At 40.8% G+C, this 27,390-nt stretch overlaps 1 protein-coding gene across 9 annotated transcripts in view; it reads left to right on the plus strand.

The window, feature by feature from the left end:
* Positions 8,283-27,390, plus strand: part of CMC1 (C-X9-C motif containing 1) — a 75,675-nt gene continuing 56,567 nt past the window's right edge. Inside the window, exons 1-4 of one of the 9 annotated variants that reach the window (XR_002338179.1) lie at positions 8,283-8,504; positions 19,434-19,540; positions 19,979-20,062; positions 25,866-25,955. Coding sequence is in view for 7 of the 9 variants with exons in the window: in XM_003132082.5 (XP_003132130.2) it covers positions 8,486-8,504; positions 25,866-25,955 (109 nt within the window). In the remaining 2 variants the exon portion in view is untranslated. Of the gene's footprint in view, positions 8,505-8,637; positions 8,826-19,433; positions 19,541-19,978; positions 20,063-25,865; positions 25,956-27,390 lie in introns of those variants that run through there. The other 8 variants (XM_021071490.1, XM_021071487.1, XR_002338178.1 and 5 more) reach the window with 8 other exon arrangements.

Genomic DNA, 27,390 nt, shown 5'->3' on the forward strand with positions numbered 1-27,390 from the left:
AAAGGCTTGAAAACCATCAAACAAAGTATTAAGATGAAGCTGACATATGAACACAGGGTGTGGAATTGTCACTAAAACAGTCTGAGAGGGTGAAGGAAGGTGGCATAGAGCAGGGGCAAATGAGCTGGGCAGGAAGTGGATTTTGCCAGGTAAGGGCAGAAAGCATGACAATGCCTGGCGTGTTCTAGGCATGCTGGCAACATGGTAGCGGAGTGTAGGATGCATTGTATGGAGTATGTTGTACAAGTATGGAGGATGCACTAGACTAATAGCTGAGGACCAGTGCTACTGCAAGATACAAGAATGAGAGGCTGAGAGCCAAATACCTTTAATGAGAAAAGATGGGTCATAATTTGACATGGTGAGTGATAAGGGGCTTCGTGGTCTGCAGCAATTTGGAGGTGCTAATTAGGGAAGGTGCAAATAACCCCAGTGTTGAAGTACTACTGTCTATTTTTAAAGTTTCTCATACCTCTCATTTCATTATTTTTCTATTTTCCTCTTATTTCTTACATAGAGAGACATAGCAGCATTACTTCAATAACAGGAGTGCAGAAGGCCCTGGAGAGCCCGGCAGTCCCACCCAAGGCAGACGCCCCTAAATCTTTGTGTCTTTATAACAAACCCTGGAGGTGTGGTATGGAATGAATCATGTCCCCACTTCCCCCCTACCCCAGCCCCCTGTAAATTCATATGCTAAAGCCCTAACTCCAAGCATGACTGCAGTTGGAAATAGGGCCTAAATGGAGGTAACACAGGTTAAACAAGGTCATGAGGGTGGGGCCTTAACCTGATAGGATTGATGTCCTCATAAGAAGAGGGAGAAACACCAAGAATACTCCTCTCCTTCCTCCCTTCCCTCTGTGTGTAACAAAGAGGCCACGTGAGGACACAGCAAAAGTCTTCCCTACAAACCCAGAAGGGAGGTCTCACAAGAAACCAACCCTGAGAGCACCTTGATCTTGGACGGCCAGCCTCCAGAACTGGGAGAATATTCATTTCTTTTGTCTAAACCACCCTGTGTATGGTATTTTGTTCTACCAGCCTGAACTAAGACACTCTCATGGAAAGAACATGGCCTTTGGAACCAAATAGTTATGGGTTTAAATCCAAATTCTGCCATTTATTAGTTGTATCTGTGCCTTACTTACTTTATTTTAAAATACAGACAATGGAGGATAGTATTGCTCCCTGATCATTTATTTATTTAGCAATTATTTATTGAGTACATTGGACATGCCAGGTACTAAACATACAAAAATGCTGTGCTTTAAGGCTACAATAAAGATTAAAAACAGACATGGCCCTTTACCTCCTGGAGTTTATGATACAGAGAGGGATGGACAATAATGAATGAACCTCACAATTCATATTCATTTGTAATTATGATTGGCTTAAGCTTCTGCTAAAGATCTGTCTCACCACAGCTGTGCCTCATCTGGTAAATGCTTGTCCAGTTGAGGACAGTTCAGGTCCAAGTCAGGACAGTTCTGAAGGGGCCATCTCAGCTTCACACCTCTTCGTGGAATTTGCTAAGTTCTTGTCACCTAGTTCAACTTCTCCATCTGCCTAATCCTGTTTCTTTCTCTTCTGCTCCAAAAGTGTTGACCACCAGAGCACTCCCCATTAAATTCCTGTGTGCTAATCTCTATCTCAGAATTTGCTTCCCGGGGACCTGACCTATAGGAATGGGTTTGTATGAAATAAATACAGACATGCTTTACCAGCAAGATTCTTCAGCCGAACCTGGGGAACGGGCTGTGGGCTCCATCCCTCATCTCTCTGCTCACAAACTATGAGCCAGCAGGCACAGAAACAGGATGGATGAGCAGGTGACAGGCTCATTGTCCTGATACTGACAGATCTTGTCTTGAGCCTTCAATAAGTCCAATGGTCAAATGTGCTGAGACACAGCCTGAATTTATAAAGATAAAAGCATCATTAGTACCTTTGCCTTAACCTATCCAGCACTTGAGAGTTAGTGAAAAGTCACAGCCATCAGCTGTCTCAGAAAAAGGCAGAGAGATAGGATAAATGGCCTAGAAATAGATCCTAGATAAGAAGAACTGAAAAGGAAAATGTTACTCAGTAAATACTTTTGGGAAAATAGTGTTAGAAAAATGAGTTAGTTACTTGGGAAAAAAAGGAAAGTTATTCAATTCCTACTGTAATAAAAAGAAATAAAGAAGAAAGAAAGAAATAGATGTGAAATAGGAATACATTTTTTGAAAAACAGAAAACTGAAGAAGCATAGAAGATAGGGCGAGTTATTTATCACTAAGAATTAAATAATGAAATAATCAACAACAACAATACTCCATATATGTGTAAGTCTGTCAAATTATGACTGAAAAAGAAAAGAAAAACAAAAATTATAATAAATAATTACTACAAACAGGATAGAAAAAGGCTTCATGTAGAAAAATAACAGAAATCAGTAAGAAAAATAGTAACAGTTAAATTTTAAATGGGAAAGAATATGAACAGTTCATAGGCAATAAAAAGTCTATTAAATGTACAAAATATTTATCATGAGTATCAATTAAGTTGTAACACTATGCCTATTTGTATCAATTTAGCAAATATATTTAAAGTGATCATCTATTGTTAACAATTGATTTGCTGGTGTGTTTGCCTCTCTCCCACTAAGCTCTGATTTCTTTGAGGGGAGGGACTTCATCTTATTTGTTATTGTTTCCCCAGGATGAGGCACAGTACACCTGGCACATAGGTTCTTCAGTTTGGGAGATAATTGGGTAATGAATTCATCAAGTTTGTTCTTGTCAGGTTAACAATACAGAGACAGTTGGTCTAAGTCCCCAGAGGTGTCAGTCTTATTCTTTCTAAATAAGCAAAAGATCCTTGAGATGTTTCTCACACAGCTAACTAGAATGTTGCTGATAATTTCAGACTCTGTGTACAACAAAATCCACTACCGTGTTTTGTTTGTCAAGTTTGTCAGCTCCTGTGAGAACTTCTACAAAGGGTCATAGTATGTGCACGAGACCAAGGTAAGAGAACTCCAGGGTAAGTCATGTCATAGTGTTATCATGATCTTTCTTATTATTGCAGTTTTTAGAAATAAGAGCCTCTTACCCCAGGAACAATTGCGGTCTGTCTTATAAGAGGTCACCCAGAAAACAATACACAGTAAAAACAAAACATAAAATATAGAAAGCCTTCCACAGAGGTGAGAGGTGATTTTTTCACACTTTTTTTTCTCACCTGATAAGTGATAGGGCACACTGTTAAACCTCCTTTGAAGGGTGTTTCACATCATCCTGATTTAAACACAATGTTACCTAGATTTCAGTCTCGAAGGCAGAGTAGCTCTGAACTACTCTATCAAAAAAACAAGAAAAAAAAAAAAAAGCTGAACGTAGTGCAATAATAGTTCAAAAGAAGACTTTATTTTAAAGTAAAAGATACTCATCACAGAAACAATAGCTAGAATTTAGGTACAGCCTGTTCTGTGCCAGAAAGTACCACAAACCCATGATATAGGTCACCTCACATCCACCATGCAGGGATGGTTGTTACTGGGGAAACTGAGGCTCAGTCTTAGCAAATGAAAGTTAGACCTAGGAGAACAGATGTGTAGGTTCATTTAGCAATGTGATTGAGTCTCATAGATTTCAAGCTGAACCAGAGCCAGATACAGAAGACTACACACTATTATTACATTTATATAGAGTTGAAAAGCTGGCAACACTAATACATTCTCACAGAAGTCAGGGGAGTAGTTACTTTTGTGTGTGGGGTTTTACTCTGAGGGGGTATCAGGGAACCTTCTAGATGACTGGAAATGTTTTATATCTTGGCATGGACAGGAGTTCAGAAGTATGTACATATGCTAAAAACTCATCCAGCCGCACAAATATTTTTGCCCTTTTCTGTACATAAGTTATATCTCAATTAAAAAGTTAAAAAGTAAAAAAAGGGGAGAAGGAATTAGAATTCAGCTCTTTAGTTCCAAAGTCCTTCTCTTTCCACTACACACTCTTTCTGAGATCAGTTTCAAATGTTTACGTTTAACAAAGACTCTCACCTGTGTTCCTAGGATAGGGCACAGAAAAATCTATTGCAAGTAAGTTTATATGGCAGAAATTGCAGAGTTTAGAAATGGCTATGAGAGGGTGATATAGTAGCTGGGATTAGCTTATAAAGAGTTTTGTGAGCCTTGTTAAAGGAAAGGGTTTTATTTATATGGGGAAGCACTGAGGAATTTTATATGACAAATTTTATGATCACATTTGGTATTTTGGGTGAAATGAATTAAAGAGAATGCATGGGTGGAGGAAAGACCTGGGAACGGAGGGAGAGTTAGAAAGCTATTGTCATCATCTCTGTAAAGGTGAGTAGATCTTGGACTAAGAGTTATGGCAGTGTGGTTGTAAAAGACATGAAGATCTGTTGGGTGGATGCTGTGATCAATTGGACGTGGGCTATGAGCAGCAGAGAGGAGCTGCCTGAAGTGGCTATATGGCCTTATCTCTAATGAAGGGGACCCCATTTAACCACCAGGGAAACAGGGACAAAGTGGATTCCTCTGAGGAGAGTCTAATGCTAGGTAGGCTGTCAGGGTTCTAGCCAAGTAATTTGGGATTCAGGGAAAGGTCTTAGTCCTTGTAAAGAGCAAAAGTGCCCTTTGAGCTGAACTGCAAACCTAAAAGTTCGTAAGTTGATGTCCTGATCTTCAGTAGCTGAGGATGTGACTGTATTTGAAGAGAGGGTCTTTAAAGAAGTAATTGGGTTAAAATGAGGTCATTTGGGTGGGCCCCAATCCAATGCTACTGGTTTCTTTATGAGAAAAGGAAGTTTGTAGACATGCATTGCGAGAAGACCACATGAGGAAACAGGGAGGAGACCACGTCTAAAAGCCAGGAAGAAAGGATTCAGAAGAAACCAAACCCACCAATACCATGATCTTGGACTTCCCGCCTCTAACTGTAAGAATATAAATATTCTACTGTTTAAGCCACCCAGTCTATGATACTTTGTAATGGTGGCCTTAACAAACTAATGCAAGTCATCTGGACTTGAGCCCATTCAAATCGGAGAGGGCACAGTCCATGGGGGGCTGAAGCCTACATCACAACTCAGAAAGCAGACAGGACCACCAGGGCCCCTCAGATAGAGAGCTTCTAGTCAAGAACTAGTTCCAAAGTCCATCTACACGTGGGGGTAGGGCTTCTAATGTTCTTCCCGTTTTAGTTCTCATTGGCTCAAAGACTGGGCAGAGCAGACCCACAGGTGGATTGAAAGGTAACAACTGTAATTCTGACGATATGGAGAGTTAGAAGCAAGCCGGGGCTGACTAACCATTTCAATTTCAAAAAAATCAACTTTAAGCAAAGAGAAATGTTGAGTCTAGTCTGAATAAGACATTTGTTTATACTTGCACATGCCTTGGGTATTAGAAAACTTAAAAAGTAAATATATGTACACGGACATGTTTAGTCCACATACTCTATACCCCACTTACTCTGTTGCTATCCTCGCTTTGTGGGGTTCTTGCAGCTTCCTCCTAACTGGTCTGTCTGTCTCACTATCACCCTCCAAAACTGAAGGTCAAGAGCAGATCATTGGAGGCATAAATCACCATGCCTTTCTCATTTGTCTGTATACGTTTGTCAAGGAATGGAATCACCTAGAAATCTTTCTTGATTCCTTGTCTGTAAGTATACTTATGATTCCCCCTTTGCAATTGCTCCCACACAGCCTTTCTTTCTACATTTTTCCATATCCTAGTCCTGGTTCTTGTCAGATTCTGCCTCCACTACTGCAGTCGCCTCCTTACTGTTCTGCTTACCTCCTGGCTCTGCCGCACCACAGAAATCTGTCCTACACAAAACCTTTGAGATATGTCACTTTGACCACAATGCCATTTTTATACTTGTTAGTCTTCAACTGTTTAAAGCAACCAATTCAAGCACTCCTTAGTCTCATGTTGAAGACTTTGGGAATCTGGTTTTCCAACATTTTCAGGCTTAGTTATTACCAGCCTAGCGTGAATCACCGTGGTTTCATGCACTGACTTCCACTGAGCCCATGGTGCCTGAGCCTGTGCTTAGCTCCCTTAGCTCCCACCTTTCCCATTATAATTCAAGAACAGCTCAAACCTCGGACATTTTTGCTCTTTCTTCTAGTATGACAGGCCTTCCCTGCCTCCCCATCTTTCAAGGCCAACCCAAATTTGTACTCATCTTTGAAGTCTTTCCTAACTAGCCTGGCATTCCATCCTTTATAACAGGTAGCTGTGGGGCCCTTAGATTCCAGCTGTTGTCTGAGCACTCAGATAGCAATAGCTGCTCCTTCTCAGGATGATGTGCCCCTCTCATCTTTGACTTCTATTGCAGTGAGTGGCCCCAGATTGTGTATTCATAGTGTGATTTCTCAGGATATGTCTTCTGTTTTGAATTGCCAATTACATTTCTATAATTTAATTTTAAAGAATTTTTTTATTTTTTGCCTGCAACTGTGGCATTTGGAAGTTCCTGGGCCAGGGATCAAACTGCGCTACAGCAGCAACTCAAACCTCCGCAGTGACAACGCCAGATCCTTATTCCATTGCACCATAAGGGACTCCTACATTTCTATGATTTACCACGTTTAAAAAAAAAAAAACAAAACTTCTTTTTCCTGGCCAGATTGTAAAGATTTTTCCTCCAAAGGATCTAGTTTAATATGAAGGAGGAGAGGAATACACTATTGTGTACTGGACAGTGAGGTGCTACTTTTGCCATTGCTTCTCATAGTGTGATAGTCTAGCAGTCCATTTTATGGGACACACAAAACCCATATTTTATAGATACTCTTGCTTAGGATAAGGCTAGAGAACGCCCATTTAAGTTTGAGTTGATTTATAAAAAACATCAAATAACAATGGTTTTCAAGTGATAGTCATTCATGGCAACACTGTGGAGGCAGTCCTGAAACAGTGTTAGATAATATTGCATTTATTTCTCACAACAACCTCATGAATTAGAAATGAAAGTCCAGAGAAACATTGAAGCTTATCCAAGTTAGAAAGCTAATAGGTCATGAAGCAAGATTTAAGTGGAGGTGCCTAGGTCTCTGCAAGTTTCTGCATTTCCCATGTTGCCCTTTTGATGAGGAAGATTGAGTTTAATTACTTGTGTGTGTATGACGTGTTCTTATACCTCACCTCATCACCTCAAAAAGATTTACTTTCTAGATTAAATCTTTTGCCTCCAGAATGAATCTGGTGTGTTTCTAAACACATTTATAAAACATACAGGGAACAGGACCTGATTTCCTGCCTGGCTGAGTGAAACATTAATTCCATCTTGGCGCCTCATCCTACAGCTGTAATAAGGGCCGTTATGCCCAAATAGGCCCTTAAACGGAAGACCTGCTGAGCAGAGACCCACTTTCCCAGCCCTGCTCCGCAGCGTCAGCTTCTCTGCCAACTGACCAGGAGGAAGCAGCAGCAGGGGAGGAGGGCCTGCAGGTAGGTGGGGACGGGATCACTTTGAAAGCCTCAAAGCCCTAACTGCGAAGCAGCAGCTGCTCCTTGTTTTTCTAACATCTGTCCCATCTGTGCCCTTGCGCACCTGACCCTCCAGAGGCTCGGGCTAGCTCAACGTGGATGTGACAAGGGAGCATTTCTGGAGGCTGGCTGGTGAGTGGATATGAGCTTACTTACTACCCAGAAAGTTTCTTCTACTGGGAAGAGGGCAGTTGGGGCTCTTGAGGAGGATGTCTATCGCTTCCTTCATTTTGCTCGCATATACAGCTTTGATGGACCGAGTGGGGATTTGCAGCATCACCCAAATGGGACTACACGTCATGAAGATGTTATTTCACCAGACAGAGGTATCCTAGCGCTCACTTTCTAAGTGTAACCTCCAGGGAAGGCGCAGGCTTCGATCCGGAGAGAAGTAAGGATGCAGCACTCAGTACACGGGTGCTTGCTGCACAAGTCGTCAGGGCGTATTGCTTATTTCTGGGTCCCTCACCAACACTGTGCGTCTGGAGACTTAGGGACCTTACTTTTACCCAGTTATTTCCTCCTTGTATTCAGAACCGTGGCTGGAACCTAGCAGGCATGAAATACATACTTATGAATGAATGAACTTTAAAGAGGAAAAATGAAGGAGCCGGCAGGTTCGTTCGGTTCGGAGGCAGGCTTGGAGGGAGGGGCTTAAACTTGTACGGAGCCACCCAGAGAAGCGCGAGTCCTCAGGCCCCGAGCGCGCCTGCGCCTTCCAAGACGGCCACGCCCCCTCCCAGGGCTATCGCTCGGTGAAGTCCGCCCACTCTGGTTACCGGGTTGTGGGTGGTGTCAGGACGGTGCAGGCGCAATGAGCGGCGGAAGTAGTTACTGGGAAGTAAGCAAGCGGCAGTTTCCCTTGGCGTAAGGCTCCTCCTCCCGCCGCGGGTTGCTTCACTGCACGTGTGCCCGGGCTCCGCCCCACACTGCCAGTGCTTTGGCCGCTTGGGCGCCTCCTCCCGCGCAGAGATGGCGCACGACCCCGCAGGTACGGGGTGGGAGGCGGGGGTTGCCGAGCCGCGGCTGGCGTGTGGCGGGCTGGGGGCGGGGGTCGAGCTGGGGGAGGCGCGGCGCCCCGGCGGCCCCGCCCCGCCGCGCCCGGGCGCCTGGCTCCGCGGCCCTAGGGCTATGGTTCGGGGAGCGGCGCTGTTTGGCGTCGATCCTCTTTTCCGATTGTAGCTTGCAGATAGTTTTCTTCTGGACACCTGTCCTCTTTTCGCCCATTTCAAGTATCTGTAGTCCAACCTAACATCATTGATCGGAGCGAGTGCCAGCTTGTTTGGAAAACGCCCCCCAAGCCCCGCTCTTTGTGAGTTTGACTTTCGTGCGTACCCCTAGGGCAGTTTGTATCCGTGTTGTCTGCCCCTCGGCATCTCAGTTTAGAGGGTACCCAGAGCTGCGTGTCTAGAGGGAATGGTGATTAGCTTTAGATCATTCCCTTCACTCTGGATGTGAAAAGTCCAGCCAGTGGGAGGAGGAATGACCTCAAACATTTGGAGACTCAGAAATGACAATCACTTTAGTGAGCTCAAGGAGAAGGAGATAATCGTGTAGCTGACGAGGCTCGTGGCTGATTGCTGGTGCGGCAGAGTCTGCATAGAACTCAGTCCATTTCAGTGCATTTCCCGTCTGGGTGGTAGACCATGCCGCCTTTACGTCCTTATGGATGAAACAGATACTTGTTGCGTGCACACGGTATGTCCTTCCTGTTCTAGGCCCTAGGAGTCTGGTATATAGGGCAAAGGATCCCTGCTCTATCTAGAGCTTGTATTCTAGTTGTAGAAGAAAGAAGACCACCCACAGTACTTTTATAGATTGTGATAAACATTATGAAGAAAATAAGCAGTGACATAGGTAGATGGTCAAGAAATGGTTAAGAAAGGACGACTTAAGGTGGAATGGTCAGTGAAGAACTCTAGGAGGAAGTGTCAAGTGAATTGGAATCTGAAGGACTATGGGAAGCAGTCCTGTAGAGGTAATGGAAAAGCATACAGCTGGGCCGAGGTGCAAATGCTTAAACGATGTGATTGAATCATTTCTATCAGAGTGGAGGAGATCCATAAGGAGAGATGTTGGGAACGTACACAGAACCTAGATGCTGCACGGCCTGAAGGCCGTATTGGAAAGCATTAGGATTTTTCCTGATGTTATCAAAGGCCTCTGGAGGCTTTTAAAGAAGGTGGTGCCGTAATATGATTTATACCTTTCCAACCCCCTCAGCAGTTGGTAGCATTGTGGAGCGGGTTTGAGCAGAAGATTAGGAGTGGTAGCAGTAGCCCAAACAAACCCATTGGTATATAGGTCTGGGTTGTTATTAGGAAAAAAAATGGAAAGAAATATGAAGCATCAGGAGATGTTTTGGAGGAGAAATTAACAGGACTTACTGTTGGTTGAATAAGGGTGGTGAGGGAGAGAAGCCTGAAGGGTAATTCCTAGGCTAGTTACTTCAGGTGGGTGGCCTGTGATGGTCAAATCTAACATGATGATCACTGGAAACTTCAATAAAAGCAGGGATGGAAACAAGATTGAAATGGAAAGTAAGAAAGTAGAGTCCGCCAGTAGGAAGATTCAAAAAAATTTTTTGTGTGTTTTAAATTCCAGAATACAAATGTATTGATATCAGCTGCTTTTTTTTTTTTAACTTTGTTTTCGTTTGGTTCATGCTTTGATATTTCTTTTGCTTTTCACAGTCCACAGTGGTATATGCCCATACCAAGTAGAAGTATTTCCAAGTAGATGAATAGATAGTTAGGCCAAATGAAGTTTGTGTAGTAAAATCTGTTTCTCATTGGTTTGTGTTAGATTTTTAAAAATATTTGTACAGGAGTTCCTGTCATGGCGCAGTGGTAAACAAATCTGACTGGGAACCATGAGGTTGTGGGTTCGATCCCTGCCCTTGCTCAGTGGGTTAAGGATCCTGCGTTGCCGTGAGCTGTGGTGTAGGTCCCAGACGCGGCTTGGATCCCGCGTTGCTGTGGCTCTGATGTAGGCTGGCAACTACAGCTCCGATTCGACCCCTAGCCTGGGAACATCCATATGCCGCGGGAGCGGCCCAAGAAATGACAAAAAGACAAAAAAAAAAAAAAAATTTGTACAAGTTTGGTCTTCATTTGGCAGCAGCTTTTAACTAGCTTTGTAGGGTCTATTTTTCTTAAGAAACTTTGCATTACTTTTGTATGTAGTTGTATTGAAATAATTTTCTGTTTTGTTAATGTAGAAGTAATAACAGCGCTCCTTGTAAGCTTATCAGCCATAATTTTATCACTATTTTACCTGACAATTTGAATGTAGAGAGAAAGAGCTGGAGAGTCCAACAAAACACACAGGAAAAGTGTCTGAAGAGAGAGATAAATTATGAAAAAGAAAAAAATGAGGGAGTTCCCATTGTGGCTCAGTGGTAACATACCCAACTAGTATTCATGAGGACACAGGTTTGATCCCTGCCCTTGCTCAGTGGGTTAAGGATCAGGTGTTGCCGTGAGCTGTGGTAGGTTGCTGTGGTTGTAGGCCAGCAGCTGTAGCTCCAACTTGACCTTTAGCCTGAAAACCTCCATATACCGAAGGTGCAGCCCCAAGAAGCAAAAGAAAAGAAAATGCTAGATATTCAGACATACTTTGTCCAGGGCTCTGAGGGTTTAAAATAGTCCCTGGGCAGTTTGGAGACTCACTGCTCTGAATTTCCCCAAGTTTATTGACATGTTCTTCAGCTATGTTTTGTTATCAGCCTCATCTCCTTGTTCCCAGGGGAGTTCTTCCTATATCTCTATCCATAAGTGAGACCTTTGACCACCTAGTAGTGATTCAGGAATATATAGTATAGTTCATTCTCCTATAAAAGGACTTAAGTGATTAGTCTTAGTCCAGGTTATAATGTTACCAATTTATCACCCTTTCTGCAAGTATTGTATATATTTTAAAAATCGAGTCAAACTTTGGTTGAAAATTTAAAGGTTGTTTATTTTGAATGGATAACCCATGATCACCTGTAAAGAAACAATATTAAAAAAGTGGTGCCTGTTGGTAGTTTCTGTTGCATCTCAGGGTGTTAAGAATCCAACTAGTATCCATGAGGATGTGGCTTCAATCCCTGGCCTCGCTCAGTGAGTTAAGGATCCAATGTTGCCATGAGCTGTGGCGTAGGTCGCAGATGAGGCTTGGATCCAGGATCCAGTGTTGCTGTGGCTGTGGTGTAGGCTGGCAGCTGCAGCTCCAGTTAGACCCCTCACCTGGGAGTTTCCGTATGCCACATGTGCATCTCTAAAAAGGAGAAAAGGGGGGGGTGTGCTTGTTAAAGTAGAATTTATAAAATAGAAAAACTATTGCTTATGCTAATACAAAGTGAATATATGTTGAAGATTTTCTTCAGCTCATTAATTAGCGAGGGAACCAGTAAAATGTAAAAAAAAAAAAATCCTCCAAAGGTCATTTGAGAAGATAGATACTTAGAAAATCTCAGGGTTGCTGGCTGAGGTATAGACTGATCCTTTTCATCTACTGTTAACTCTTGGAATGGGGTATGTAGGCAGTCTCCCCCCACCCCTTAGTGTGGATTCACAGCAGGGGGGGCAGCATGAGAGAAGTTGCTTGCCCGCCTATCTCCCTTATTGGTGTTTTCTGCAGAAATCTGTTGAGGGGAGAAGGTCAGCTAGTGTGATAGGGCTCAGGGGATGGGAAATGGGGTCAAGAATTACATGACTTCCATGAGTGACTGTTTAAGGGGTGAATCCTGGGAGGATGGCATTATGGCAGCTCTTGGAACCCTTGGGTTGCAGGGATTGTTCTATTGGTTCCTGTGGATGGAGCTATAGGTGTATAAGCACATGCAGTCACTGGAAAATTCTACGTTTCAAGTTAGACATCCAAATAGATTGGAAGAACCCTATTTTTTTCCTTCTGAGCATTTGTGATTAATATGTAAAAAAAATTACTATGTAGTTGATTAGAAACTTTTAAATTTGGAGTTCCCGTCGTGGCGCAGTGGTTAACGAATCCGACTAGGAACCACGAGGTTGCGGGTTCGGTCCCTGCCCTTGCTCAGTGGGTTAACGATCCGGCGTTGCCGTGAGCTGTGGTGTAGGTTGCAGACGCGGCTCGGATCCCGCGTTGCTGTGGCTCTGGCGTAGGCCAGTGGCTACAGCTCCGATTCGACCCCTAGCCTGGGAACCTCCATATGCCGCGGGAGCGGCCCAAGAAATAGCAACAACAACAACAAAAGACAAAAAAAAAAAAAAGAAACTTTAAAATTTTATTATTGCTTCTATATTTTTACAGTATTCTGTTAGTTATACTCGTAGTTAAGATCTAAAAATCTGACTTCCATGTTTGATCTATTTCTAAGCTCAAAACATATTTGAACTAGAAAATACATTTAGTCTCATTAGAGTAATTTAACAACCCTTTAATAAGTTGTCCTCTGAAATTTGCAAAAATTTGCAAAAGAAAAAGAAGTGTTGAGGTTGGGGAGGAGTGTGTGCTGGGGCCTGGTGGGGTTGGGGCTGGGGTCATGAATTGTGTTTCTTAAGCCAGGTCATGGAGTTTGAATTTTATCCAAGAACAACAGGAAGACATTGCAGGTGTTTAGGCAAGGGAGTGACAGGCAGAACTTTCCTTCATTGTGTGTTACCTGACTTTTCATGAGATGGGGGAGTGTGATCTCAGCTGAACTGTCTGTCTGCATTGGGGAAGCCTTCTCTCCTGGGTGGTTTTCATTTTGACTACCCTGCCAAGGTCCTGTCCCATTTCTTTGTTTTTCCTCTCTTGTAATTAATAAGTCATCTATGGGGAGACTTTTAAAGACTATGCAAATATTAATTTCTCATCAGAAATTCCCTTTGCTTTGGCATCCATTGATGATTTTTGCCTGATTCAGTCTTTCCTGTGATGGTTGCAAAATGATGATTTTTCTGCCTCCAGCACTATCTCCACATTTATTAGGTGGTCATTGACATTTTGCTGTAAGAAACCACTTTGTTTCTTATTTATTTATAGATATATTATTGTATGAATTCATGAATTTTTATTTTTTTCAGTGGTTTATAGTTTTTACTGTATGTAGTTCTTTTGGTGCTCACATCTTCCCAGATTTGGCCAGGGAGAGCATCTAGGTCCTTCTGATGTACTCCCAGCACTTTTTGAGTGTTTCCCTTTTTTTTTACTCACACAAGATACCCCTGGCCCATTCATAGAATTACTCATTTCTCTAGCATACCCAGGTTCCTTTATTTGCCCATGGTATTGGAGAACAAGATTCGGGCACCTGGGTACCACTTGGGTGTTTTTTGTGGAAGCGGTTTACAGAGTACTCTTAGCAAAAACCTGGCACGGAGTGAGGGAAACAGGAGCGAGAGGGGAGGGGGCTGAGCAAGGGTATAGTTTCAGGGAAAGGTCTGTGCAGCTACTGGGCACCTCAAAGTGCAGAGTTTCTCCTGCTTTGGAGGTGAGGGACCTGGGCTTCATGACACCCGTCAGCCCTTGCCCTTTGCAGGAGTCAGGAGATGGGGCACTGGGCAGGAAAACTGCCAAGTGCTACACCCACTCCCCACCTCTGCCCCTAAGCCATAGAGGCTTGCAGTGCAGATGCTTTAGCATTCTCCCCACGTGGAGGCGCCAGCTCCATCCTAAAATAACATCCTAATCTGTTAGAAACCTTAGTTTGGGTAGTGAGAGTTTGCATGAGGTAGTAGGTTAGATCAGGTAGGAAGGGATAGCCTGGCATGAATACATAAATACATACAGATGTATGTACCATATCCAGGTGTAAAGTATCATGGGGTCGTGGTGAAAAAGTTTGAGTATCATTGGTCTAAGATAAACATAACATCTGCCAAACTGTGCTTTGTTTTCTTGCTTTTAGGCCATTTGACAGGCTGTTCCTTCGTTTTGGAATTTTTCCTTTCTGCCCCCATCCCCAACCTGTCTAATTCTTGTTTGTTTTTGACACTTCACTTGAAAATCAGTTTCAGAGGAGGCTTTCCCTGATGATCACTGCCTTTCAATCTTTCACAAAAAAAAATTTTTTTAATACTTGAAGTTTTTAAAAACTACCGATATATCTGATAACCTGGGTATAGAGTTTCTTCCATTCTAGGTCTAGAGTTTTTTGCTTGAGAAATAAAGTGAAACCTACTTTATTTATGCGCCTCTATGTATCAGGTACTTTGAGACATGAAGAAAAACCCAATGTGAAAAGGGAAATATTTACTTGCATAGTGGATAGTAAACGTTTTTCATATGATTCCATCTTTTATACTAACTTTATGAGAGACTGGATGGTTAGAAAGGAGAGGCCAGTTAGTTACATCTAGTCAGTAAGAGGATGCCCACCCACCCCGGGGAGGAAACAGAACCAAGCCGAACTTGGGAGTAAGTAGCACTGGCTTGTCTCAGACTCTGCCATTAATCTCAGGCCCGTAAAGTGTTCTGCCTGGCAGAATTTGAGATTTGAGGATAGGGGCAGGGAGAGTAAGATGCATCTGGAGTCAAGGCTGCTTCAAGCTTTAAACTTTTGTGTTTTTAAAGACTTGCAGTTGGCCTCAAGGGGTTCTTGACTCAGTACAGAAAGTTCAGGTTGCATTGACTGGATTAGTATGGTTATTTATCCATGGGGTGTTAATAGCATATTTGTAGAACTCTCTAGGTGTATAGATGTCAAAAATGCAGAAACTGTTACCTTAGACTTGATGTAGGTGGGCCACACAAAACATGCCCAGTTAAGAATGTTGATTCCCAAATTAAGCTTCTCCTCCACCATCCCCCACTCTGCTTTTACATTTTTAAGTAAGGAGGTGGAGGGAAACAATCTTTTAGAACAGGGCATTTACTGTCCTGCATTGTGTTTTTGCTACAGAACTGTTACTGGGAGCTTTTACAGATTACATGTTAATTTACTAAGCATGATTAATTGAAATACAGTTTTAAATGTTTATACTGCTGAATAAAGAACATCCTTGTATATACAACCCTTGGCGTGGTGATTAGTACATCATAGGTGCGTAATAAATATTTGTTAACAGAATGAATCTCGAATGAATATATTTGTTCAAATATTTATTAATATAATGATTATCAAATACTGAAATTTTAAAATATACATATCATTAAATATTTTTATTTCATATTTACCATATGCTAGGAATTGGAGTTCTGGAGGTTAATGAGACATGGTCTCAGACCTCATTAAACTTAAGTTTCATGCAGTGGTTCTTAGTCTAGAATCTAATATTAGAGTTACTTGGGGAACTTTTAAAGATACCAATGCCTGGGTGTTACCCCAGCGTCTCTGATTTAACTTGTATGGTATGGAGCCCAGACAACAGAATTTTAAAAAACCCTCTCAGGTGGTTGTTAGATGCAGCCTGAACTGAGAAGTTCTGGTACCAAAAGCTGTCTTAGTCTGCTTGGGCTGCCGTAATAACGTACCATAGACTAGGTGGCTTAAACACCTTAAACATTTATTTCTCACAGTTGGGAGGCTGAGAAGTCCAAGATCAAGGTGCCAGCTGATTTGCTTGCTGGTTCTTCCCCTTCTTTATAAGGCTACCTATAAGATTAGGTAACTACCCGTATGATCTTATTAACCTTAATTACCTTGTCAACCACAGTCATTTTGGGTCTAGGGCTTCCACATGAATTTAGTGGCGGTGTGGACACAGTTTGGTCTGTAGCAACCACTGATCTTGCAGCAGAAAATTTTTGGTAGGTAGTGTGCTGTGCTGTGTTCTCAGTCCACGTGATTAAAGCCATAGTGTTTGGCAGGAAAAATCTTGGGGTTAGAGGCAGGAGAAATCACTTTCAGGTGCTGGGGTCAGGGGGCAACTTTGGGACAGAACGAGAGTTGAGTTTGAGTTCATTTTTATTTATTTTTTATTTATTTGTTTGTGCCTGCAGCATGCTAAAGTTCCCAGGCCAGAGATTGAACCCATGCCATAGTAGCGACCCGAAATGCTGTAGTGACCATGCCAGATCCTTAACTGCTAGTCACCTGGGAACTCCGAGTTTGATTTTAAATAAGTAAACTTTGGTAAGAAAATAAGAGGTAGAAAATGGAAAATAAAGGCAGAAGATTGAGCTGGAATTTGACCTCAGTGATTTCCTGACTTAGAGTTGCAAGATTGCTGTGAGCTTTCTAAGCCTCAGCTTCTTCATAACACCTGCTCCTGAATGTGATGATGTTCATAAAACGATTCCTTTTACCACTTTTTCTTTCCTTCTGAAAATATTTTGCTTTTTCTGTGTACTATGTAAATCTATTCTGATTTTTTTTTCTTTTGCAAGGATCATATAACCACTGGAATGGCAGAATAAAGATTTAAATTGCAGAAATTTTAAGTTGAGATTCTGATGCTGGTGGGACTTGAATTACTAACAGATACTTGAAAATGTGGGCCGAGGAAATTTGGAGACGGAGATGAGCACTGAGGGCTCAGCATAAGTACCCCCCCCCCCCCCGGTGTTTAGGGCCACACCCAACACATATGGAAGTTCCCAGGCTAGTAGGGGTCAGATTGAAGCTGTAGCTGCTGGTCTACACCACGGCCAAGCAAGAATGGATCCAAGCTGAGTCTGTGACCTACACCACAGCTCACAGTATTGCTGGAACCTTAACCCATTGAGTGAGGCCAGGGATTGAACCCGAGTCCTCATGGATAGTAGTTGGGTTCTTACCCACTGAGCCGCAATGGGAACTCCCATAAATACCATTTTTAAAGATGGAGCTTTATGGGATTGCCATGGAAGAGGAGCAGACCTTACCTTGGGAGTGTTTATACTTTTTTTTTTTTTTTTTTTTTAGTATTACTAGTGTTCAGAATAATCCTTTAGAAATTTGCTTTCAGCAATGACAGTACATTCATGTGAATATCCTCATTTTGGCAAATTTTTGTTCAGAAGCTTGAATTGCAGCCAAGGTGAGCCAAAGGCCGTCTGGTGAATGTGCCAGGTGTCATCCTGCGGGTCCTACCCCCCAAAAATGGTGTGTCATGGAGTTGGTTTTAATTCAAACTGGCTCTGAAAGCTATACCAAGAAAGATTTGAATAAGAATTGAGTCTTAGAGTAAGTGAACAAGCTCTCCATATAAAAAGAACTCCCCTGCTCTGTTAGCAAAGTGGTCCGTGTTTTTGGTTAGATTTTGTAAAATATTGTAGGATGGAGAAGGACTGGTAGAGCTAGCTGGCCAGAGGCACTGAGGAGCATTAGTAGGTTTGCGAGTGGCCCAGCACATTCCATGTACCAGACGTCCATCAAGAGAAAATAAATCAGCTGGGGGCTTGTTGCTCTCGAGGCCCAGGCTCACTGTCCTTCATTCCGTTCTCAAATCTCTCCTTTCACCTCCCTTGAAACAGCTGATTTTATGTCAATATCAGTGAGACACTGTGCTCGTAGGACTATCAAATAAAATAAATGTAAAGATTTGTCATTTACGAAGTTATGGCCACAATGGAGATGGCCACACATTTCTAAAATTGGCGTGTCTTGTTGTATAGGTTGATTTCCTGCTTTGCTGTACCTTTAGATTTGTTGTCCCTTTCTGGCCTCATCTTGGTTAGCGTAATGTGGGTGGAAGAGGAAGTTTTCACACCCAACAATCTGCAGCATCTGGGGTCCAAGAAATAGATGCTTTTGGGAAATGGGCACCTCTGGTGTGAACGAGGTGTTAGCAGTTGAAGCTGGTAGGACAGAGAGGTTCAAGTGCTGCACATGGTTGTAGGGGGTCAGTCGGGTCTGACCTAGAAGTTGAGCAGAAATAGGCAGTCCATCTCATTGATGTGCTCTCTGTGTTTTGTAAATTTTAGCTTACAAAAAGATTTCAGTCGTTATTGACCTAATATTTGATGTTTACGCTCCGTGAAGGCATTTTTCAGCCCACGTCCGCTTACTTTTTTTTTTTTTTTTAATACTTTTCTTCATGGTAGGAATCATTTAGCTTTACTCTCTGAGCGAAAGATGTGAACTGTGAAATTTTGAATTTTGCTTTATTATTTCACAATAATGCCTCTGAAACCTCAACAATCTTATTGTCTGAGCGAGGCTTGTCTCAGGCTTCACCGTGACTTCAGAGGCTCATGGGACCTTGTGTGCTGAAGTCCCCTTAAATAGGCCACCACCCCATTTGAGGGGTGGTGCCGTGGAAGAAAAATTGCCACCTGCCCCTTAATCAGCAAGTTGGGTTCTTTCTCCTCTGTGAGTTTCCACATTTTTATCTGTACAATGGAATCAAAATTCTTACACTGAGGGGGCTTTAAGCAGACTGGCTTTAACTTGAGGTTTCGTAGCCAGAGGCTGCTGAAATGCTGAGGGGGAATCTTCTTAGTTCAAGTGTGGTTTGAAGGGGAAACAGTGGAAAAGTGAAGCTGATCCTCCCTGTCTTAGTTTTCCTGCCCCCCTACTCCTTCCTCCTTTTACATTGTCCCTGGAGAGGAAGGGATAAACGAGCTGGCAGACTCAGGGAAGTTTGGTTGGGGGCATCCGTGTCTCTCTGCTGCTGAGAATAGGAGTCCTGGCCTCCGGGGTAAAGGATGGAGTGGAAGGTAAGGACGGTGAGCTCTGGTGATGCTGTATTTCACACAGTGCCATCTGCCTGCAGCCCTTGTTTTGAGGCTTTTGGTAGCTAGTAAAGAAGAGGGACCTAAGGATAGAAACTATTGCCAGTAAGAACACTTTTGCACATATACTACTCGCATTTTTCTTATTTTTTTTTCCCTCCAGGGTAAACAGTAGCATGGAAATGTCTGCAGGAGCAAATAAATGCAAGTAGGAGGTTTAAAACAAAACAAAACAAAACAGTGGCGTTATCTCAGTAATTCAGTTAAATTAGAACATTTTTCACTGTTGAAAAGGCATTCCTTGCCCCTCAGGTGTCTCCTGTTTCCGGTGGAAGAACCTGGGTTGTTCTGATTTGTGTTGCTGTTATCTTTGCAGAATCATAGCAAGTGCTGTTGTCAGTGGCCTTCTAATCCAGGACTGCCATATTGCAAGAACACATGGGCCCCAAAGCAAAATCTGAATAGATTCAGCCAGTGAAAAAGGTGAAAATTGACTTTCAGGTGATGATAGAATGTTAGAAGCTAGAGCTTTGGAAATTTTCCCTTGTGGTGTTATCCTGATTCTTTATCTCAGTATAAATTCATGTGGCTGTAGAGTGGCAAATTCTCCAAAGTTGATTTTTTTTTTTTTTGCAAGCTTTTGTGCAAATGTGTAACATGAATATATCACATTGACATTGAGGGAATCACCCTGTAATTTTGTGGATAAAAAGTGCCATATCTATGACATTTGTAGTGTTGAAGAAATCTTTGAAACATGTACAGAATCATAATTATTTACAAATTGATATTTAGTGTTTAGTATACTACCAAATGGTAGCAGAATTTACTTATGTATTTTTAAGTCTGTTCTGATTTAACACCAAGAGTGTGGAGAGTCAAATCACTTTTCATGTGATTCTAGAATTTTCTTTGCCTTAGGTGATTTTTGAAGAATGATCAAGAATTCTTGCAAGACACTTAAGACTGTTTTACAGAGGAGTATTGTAACCGAGAATTTATAATGTAGGTAAATTTCTGTTATAATTTACTTATGGAAAAATGGTTCAATGTTACAAGATTTATAGAACAAAGAGTAGCTTCATGATCAATAAGTTAGATAGGTTAAAACTGTGTAAGTGAAAGGAAGAAGTCACACGTTAAAATTGATTATGTAATCAGTATATCACAGTATTTCTTCCAATATGTTCAGTAGTTATACTGTTAATCGCTGATGCTGAATTGTGATTCGTGCCGTAGACAAGGAGAAAAGAACTGTGTGGAGCTAGCCCCACTTTTATTATTTTCCCTCCAAGTAGGTACCAGGTACTTCTAAGTCATCATGGTCACACAGATTTGCCCCCACCTGGTGCTTCTTTTGTATCCCTGTCTCAGTGAGTGGTTACTTCCACTTGGAGCTGGAAAGCTGGGAGCCTGCCTTGACTCATCCCTGTCCCTTAGTCCTTTCAGGCCCCACCAGTCCTCCAGGGCCTCCCTCTCAGTCTGTCCTTTTCTCCCCATCCATGCTTGCAATTCCTTCTATAAGCTCAGTGTGCTTTTTCTCATCTTACAGCAGCTCTGGCAAAGCTAAGGAAAAAGAGAAGGCATAAATAAATAGTACAGGCCAGAGTTCCATAGTAATCTGTGTCCTGGGCAGAATCTGGTATGCCTGTGTGCTATGAATGGTTAGTAACATTTTCAAAGGGTTGTTTTAAAAAGAAAAAAGGAATACACGTGACAGAGAGGGTTTGTTGCCTATAAAACTGGTCCTTAACAGAAAATGTTTGTTGACCCCCTGGCATAGGCATGGCAGTGAAAACTGGAATACAGTTATACATGTGGTCAATAGGAAACAGTTATGTGAACATCTTTTTTCATTAGTTTGAAATTTTAGATGAAACGGATAGCTCCCTTGAGAAATAAAAACAGCTGAAAATTGCAGCTGACTCAAGAGTAAGTAAAAAGCCCTAAGGCAATTAGATCATTAGTTAAAACTCTTTGTGTCTGTCTTGCATACATACTCCAAAACTCTGGTTAAATGAGGTATTACCTTCCCCCATACGTACATATGTATACATATATACACACATAATTGTCATGTGATTGAGGGAGACAAGCCTGAACTGTGTGGGTGGGGCATTAGGAAGGGTGGCCTTTGGAACTCTTGATCATGAGCTGAGGCTGTGCTCTGCAGGCAGAATTCTTCAGGAAAATCTCAGCTATACTCTGAAGGCTTTTCAACTGATTGGATCAGGCCCACCCAGATTTTTCTTGGATTATCTCCTTTACTTAAGGTCAGCAGATCACAGACTTGAATCACATCTGCTGAATACCTCTGCAGCAACAGTTGGATTAGCATTTGAATAACTGGGGACTAGCCAAATTGACCTGTAAAGCTGACCTTCATGGGTGGTTTCTGCCAAACTTTCAAAGAACTGGTAATAATCTTTATACAATGTTCCAGAGACTACAAAGAAAAGTCCTTAATTTATTGTCTAAATAATGTAACTTTGATAACAAAACAATGCAAAGCTAAGAGAGTAAAGTCATAAGCAGATCTCAATGTGAAAACTGCAAAGATGCTAAGCAAAATTTGAGCACCCAAGTTGCTGCTAGTTGCTACCCACCCATCTTTAAAGGACATAGACAGTAAGAATTAAAGAAGAAAGATGCCCAGCTATCCTTATGATTATCTTCATAGAAATTGGAGGAGAATTTCTGTGCGTAAATTGAAAGAGAATCTATTGGCATGTATTGGAATTACTGATTAGTAAATTTGTATTGGTTATAAGGATATAATAAAAAGTCATTTGAACCTGAATAATTACGTTACCAATGGAAATAAATCTAATAAAAGATGAACAGTGTCTTTAAGGAGAAAGTTATAAAACTTTTTTAAAGTTTAATTTCTGACAGTTATGGGTTATTTTTTTCTGATAGTTATGTGTTAAAATCACCCATTGTGATTACAGATTTATAGCATGTTATATTTATATCAGTTAACATATAAATGGAAGTAAAATATACATGTGAGATTTACAGATTGTGAGTTTTGATAAGTGCATGCACCCAATCAAGTCTTCCCTTAGAGAGTATCTGTCTCAACTCCCACGGATAACTAGTGTTGTGATTTTTGTCACTCTAGATTAATTTTGCATGCACTTGAATCATGCAGTGTGTACTCTCGTGTCTGGCTTCTTTTTTCCAACAGAATTTTTGAGATTCACCCAAGTTGAATGTGTCACTAGTTCATTGTTTTGTATTGCTAAGTAGTATTCAGTGGGCAATTAGGTTGTTTCCAGTTTGAGGGTATTATGAATAATGCTTGTACAAGTTGTTTTTCCAGACAAATACTTTCATTCATTTTGGGTAAATGAATACCTCTGAGTGGCACACAGGTTGGGTGTGCGTTTTAACTTTACAATGTAACAAGCAGTTTTCCAAAGAAGTTCGTCATTTCACACTTCTCACTAGCGTATATGAAAGTTCCAGTTGCTCCTCATGCTCCCTAACATTTGGTGTTGTCAGTGTTTTTAATTTTAGTCATTCTGGTGGGCGTGAAATGATATAGGTTTCACTTGCTTTTCTTAATGGCTTATGATTTTGAGCACCTTTTCATGTGTGTGTTTACAATTTGTATATCTTCTTTTTGAAGTGTCCATTCTAGTCTTTGCCTCTTTTTTATGGGGTGGTTTATATTTTTGTTAATGATATGTATTAGGACATTTTATATATTCTAGGTTGAAGTTCTCTGTCAGATGCATATATTGTGAACATTTTCTCCTGGTCTGTGCTTTGTTTTTCAATTTTTTTTACTGGTGTCTTTTTATGAACAGCAGATATTATGTTGGATGAAATCACATTTACCATAGTTTTCTTTTTTGTTTAGTGGCTTTGTTTCCTCTTGAAGAAATCTTTGTCTACTCAGGATATTGTAGTGTGTATGTTTGTGTTGGTTTAACAATTTTGTTTTTACATTTAGGTTTATAAGCTGTGGCAGATTAACTGTTGGGAGTACTATGAGGTAGAGGGTTGAAGGGTTCAAGCTGCTCACAATTTCACCTCCCCAACCCAGGCCTACCACTGTTGAAAGTACTTTTATTTCTTTAATGATTAGCTTTGTTGCATTTATCAAAATAAATTGGCTGTGTATACCTGAAATTGTTTCTGGACCCTGTTTTGTGACATTAATCTGTTTGTTTGTTCCAGTTATGCCAGTACTATACTACCTTGATTGCTGTGGCTTTGTAGTGAGATTTGAAAGCAGGTAGTGCAAGGCATCCAAATTCATGCTACTATTTTAATGTTGTTTTAGCTTTTCTGAGTCCTTTGCTCTTCTTTATACATTTAAAAACTTTATTTTGAAGTAGTTTAATGCATCAAGCTGCAAAACAGTATAATTTCTAAGTACCTTTCCCCCAGCTTTCCTTAATGATATGATCTTACGTAAGCATAGTATATGTCTTCAGTGGCTGCAATATTGCCCTCAAAGTGGCAAAAATTGGTATTGGGGGAGAAAATAATCTTACCCTTTTAATGTACAAAGCATTGTAACACATGTAGTACATAAGCAGATAGACAATTTATCTGTGAAATGAACATTTCATGGGGGTTATTAGGGGAAAATGCATATAAATCCTCTTTTAAGGGAAAAAGTGGAAAAAAAAAAGTTGAGACACCCTGCTTCCTCAGCTCTTAACTGTTGGCCGCCAGGGATCTGTTTTCCTTCATTCTGATTTTGTTACTTTAAGAATATTAGGTAAATGGAATTAAACAAGGTGTAACCCTTTGAGATTGTCTTTTCATTCAGCATGGTGCCCTTGAGACCCATCCAGAGTCTTGCTATTGCTGCATGTCAGTAGTTCGCTTTGTTTTATTGCTCAGTGATATTCCACTGTTTATCTGTTCACCTGTTGAAGGACTTTTGGATAATTTCCATGTTTTGGCTGTTACAGATAAAGCTGGGATGAACATTTGTTTACAGTTTTTTGTGGAATGGAAGTTTTCATTTCTTTAAGATAAATCCTGAGGGGTGTATTTGCTGGATCATATGGAGTATATGTTTAACTTTGTAAGAAAGTGGCCAGTTACCTTCCAGAGTGGCTGTGCCATTTAATGTTCCCACCAGCCACGTGAGAGATCCAGTTACTCGATGTTCTTGATAGCACTTGGTAGTATATTTTGTTATCTTAGCTGTCTTAATGGGTCTGTAGTGGTATCTTTTTATAACTTTAATTTAGATTTCCCTAATGGTATTGAGTATCTCTTCATATGCTATTCATTTTACATATATCTTCCTTACTAGAATGTCTGTTCAAGACTTTTGCCAATTTGTAATTGGATTGTTGTTTTCTCAGTGTCAAGTGTTAAGTGTCTGTATGTTCTAGATACAGTTCCTTTGTCTGACATGAGATGTGCAGATACTTTTTTCCCTAGTATGTAGCTTGTCTTTTTATCTTCTTAACAGGAGCTGTTGGAGAGTGAAAGTTCTTAATTTTGATAAAGTTTTATTATTGATTTTTTATTTTTATGGGTCATGAGTTTGCTGTCGTATTTAAGAATTGACTCATTGATTAACTCTGTTATAAAGATTTTCTCCTTTTATTTCTTCTAGTTTTTTTCCTTTAACTTTTTAGACTTTTGAAATAATTATAGACTCATAGAAATTGCAAAAATTCTGAATATCTATCATGTGCCCTTCACCCTGCTTCTCCAACAGTGACATCTTCTGTAACTGTAGGATACTAGAAAAATAACCACATAGTGGCAGGAAAGGTTTAGGGGTTCTGGCCTTAAATGTCACTAGGTAGATAATGGGAGACTTCCTGATCTTTTGGAGATAAGTGCCTGTACTTACTTATTTTACCCATGACCTAAAGGCAGCAGAGGAACGACCCACTTTGGCTCCTGCTGTGGTGTTTTGACTCATGATGCTTCCATTTCCTGTGTAGGGAGGTCTCCAGTTCCCAGCTTCTGCTGCTTCAGAGCTTGCAGCATCATCCACTATTGGCATCAGTGTTTTCCTGGCACCTCCTTTCATCTGATCACATCTGCCTTTTGTCTTTCAGAATTCCTGATCATTTGGATTCCCAGAGGATCCTTTTTTTTTCAGGATTCTCTAGGAATTTGAGGCACAGGTGCTCAAGCTACCATTTTAGTCTAGCTGTGGTAGTTTTTCTGTGCACACGTGGGTCTGCCTTTTCTTCTTCTGCCAGCTCTCTTTCTTAAGCAGCTCTTATTACTTGGTAGAGAAACTCCTTGCATTTCTCTTAATCCTGGATCTCTTCGTCTATCTTTGCACCTCAGTATTGATGAAAATCCTTTTTTTGGATTATAGTCATTAAAGAATTATAACACTTTAGTCTGTTTAATTTTGTTAAGACTACATGGAATATGTTATCAAATAAAAGTGTTGCAACATCATTTGTAGAAATATTTTGAAAGATGTTGCCTATGACCCTCACATTTTTTCTGTTGTCTATAAAACAATATTTAGAAAGATTTCAGTGACTAAAATAATTGCTATTTTATGAGGTTACAAAAGAGTCACTTTTAAATATGTTTGCATAGGCTTTTACTTATTTTTATTAATACATATATTTTGGCCATTCCTGCAGCATATGGAAGTTTCTGGGCCAGGGATCAAACCTGCATTACAGCAGCGACCTGAGCCACTGCAGTGACAATGCTGGATCCTAAATCCACTGAGCCACCAGGGAACTCCTGCATAAGCTTTTATTTTAAGTAAACCATAGTGCTTATTTTCCCGCTAAATGGTGATTTACTTGAGACTTTACTATATTAAAGAAAGATCTTTTTCTTCTTCCAGAACAGCATCTCAGACATGTTGAAAAAGATGTTTTGATCCCTAAAATTATGAGAGAAAAGGCCCGAGAGAGGTGCTCTGAACAAGTTCAAGGTAAGATTCAGATATTCATGTAAAGATAAAATACTTTTTTTAATAATATAATTTGAATTTAATCCTTAGCCTCAGAGTCAAGAAGTCAGTGAATTAATATGTATGAATTTCTTCTCACTCTTTCAGTAAGACACCAGTTATTTCAACTTTCAGAGCTTCCCAGTGGTGTTCAATTCATTTACAATTTAAAAATATTCTCCCAAATTCCTAGCAAAAAACATTTTTTTCTGGATGTATGGTTGCATATGGAAAAAATTTGTATTCGTATTTTGGGGAAACATGTTATTCTGGTGATTTTGATAGGGAAAGAAGAAACATCAAATGTAATGTGTGCCTATTTTTCCTGTGTCAGCATGCATGTAGATACATATTCTGAGATGATTTTCTTTGTTGTCGTTGACTGTTACTGAATTGTTAATGGAATCTCAGTAGTACTTGCAATGAGTCTTTTTCAAAACTTTTTTTTCTACAGTTTATATTTCTGAGTGGAAGATATTTATGACATGCGTGCACTAAGCACCCACATGTGTGTGTTTTTCATTGGGAAATGTTTTTGTAACATGAAATACTCCTGTAGTCTATGAATCTAGAGATGTGTTGTTGGTTAATATGTCATATTACAATGAAGAATATAAACAAAACAGTAGAAGGTGAAAGATGAGGCCCTAAATGATGGGTAATTAGTAAAGCAGATGGCAGTAGTAGTGTAGAAATATCTTTTCATAAAAATCTACCTCTTGGAATGGCCATCTCAAATAAGTAGTGGTAAAATTTTGCCGACCTAGAATATCATCCTGCATCCCTTTTCCCTTTCTCTTGTAGTCATGTTGAAGGACCACTGAAGTTCTTAGTGGGACTGAAGGGCTGCACTTCCCCTGCAAATGTCTCCACAGGGAAGCCAGGCTGGGTCAACTGAACTTTTGGAGCTCTGTCAGTATCCCTTGGATGCTAGAAATATTTTGGTCCCTTAGATGCTACCTCCTTAGAGAATGACCTCTGGGATTGATGGATAGAGACAATAAAAGAGTAGGTCCTCAGGAGCGACACTGCATTATGGTCATTTTTTTTTTTTTTTTCTTAGAAGAAGTCCAATTCACTATCCATTGCACAGTGGAGCCACCTTGTTTCTTTTTCTTAAATAATTTATTATGAGCTATTCCATGTTTTAAATCCATCTGTAAATTGTTTGAATGAACTCTACTATAGATGAATTTATTAACAAATTATCAGTAATTTATTATTATCATTCTGTGGTCCTGCTTTCATTCTGAATTGGTTGTTTAATCAGAGCACCTTCCTTCAGGGAAGTTACTCCACTGGCACCTGCAGGTTAGGTTCAGTGCATACCTAGCATTGACAGATGTCATGCTGATGGTCTCGGGAGATGATCCTCTGCTTACCTCATAGGACTTTTAGAAGGATGTAGCCTGATTCA

Source organism: Sus scrofa, chromosome 13, assembly GCF_000003025.6.
Source record: "Sus scrofa isolate TJ Tabasco breed Duroc chromosome 13, Sscrofa11.1, whole genome shotgun sequence".
Classification (NCBI taxonomy): Eukaryota; Metazoa; Chordata; class Mammalia; order Artiodactyla; family Suidae; genus Sus; species Sus scrofa.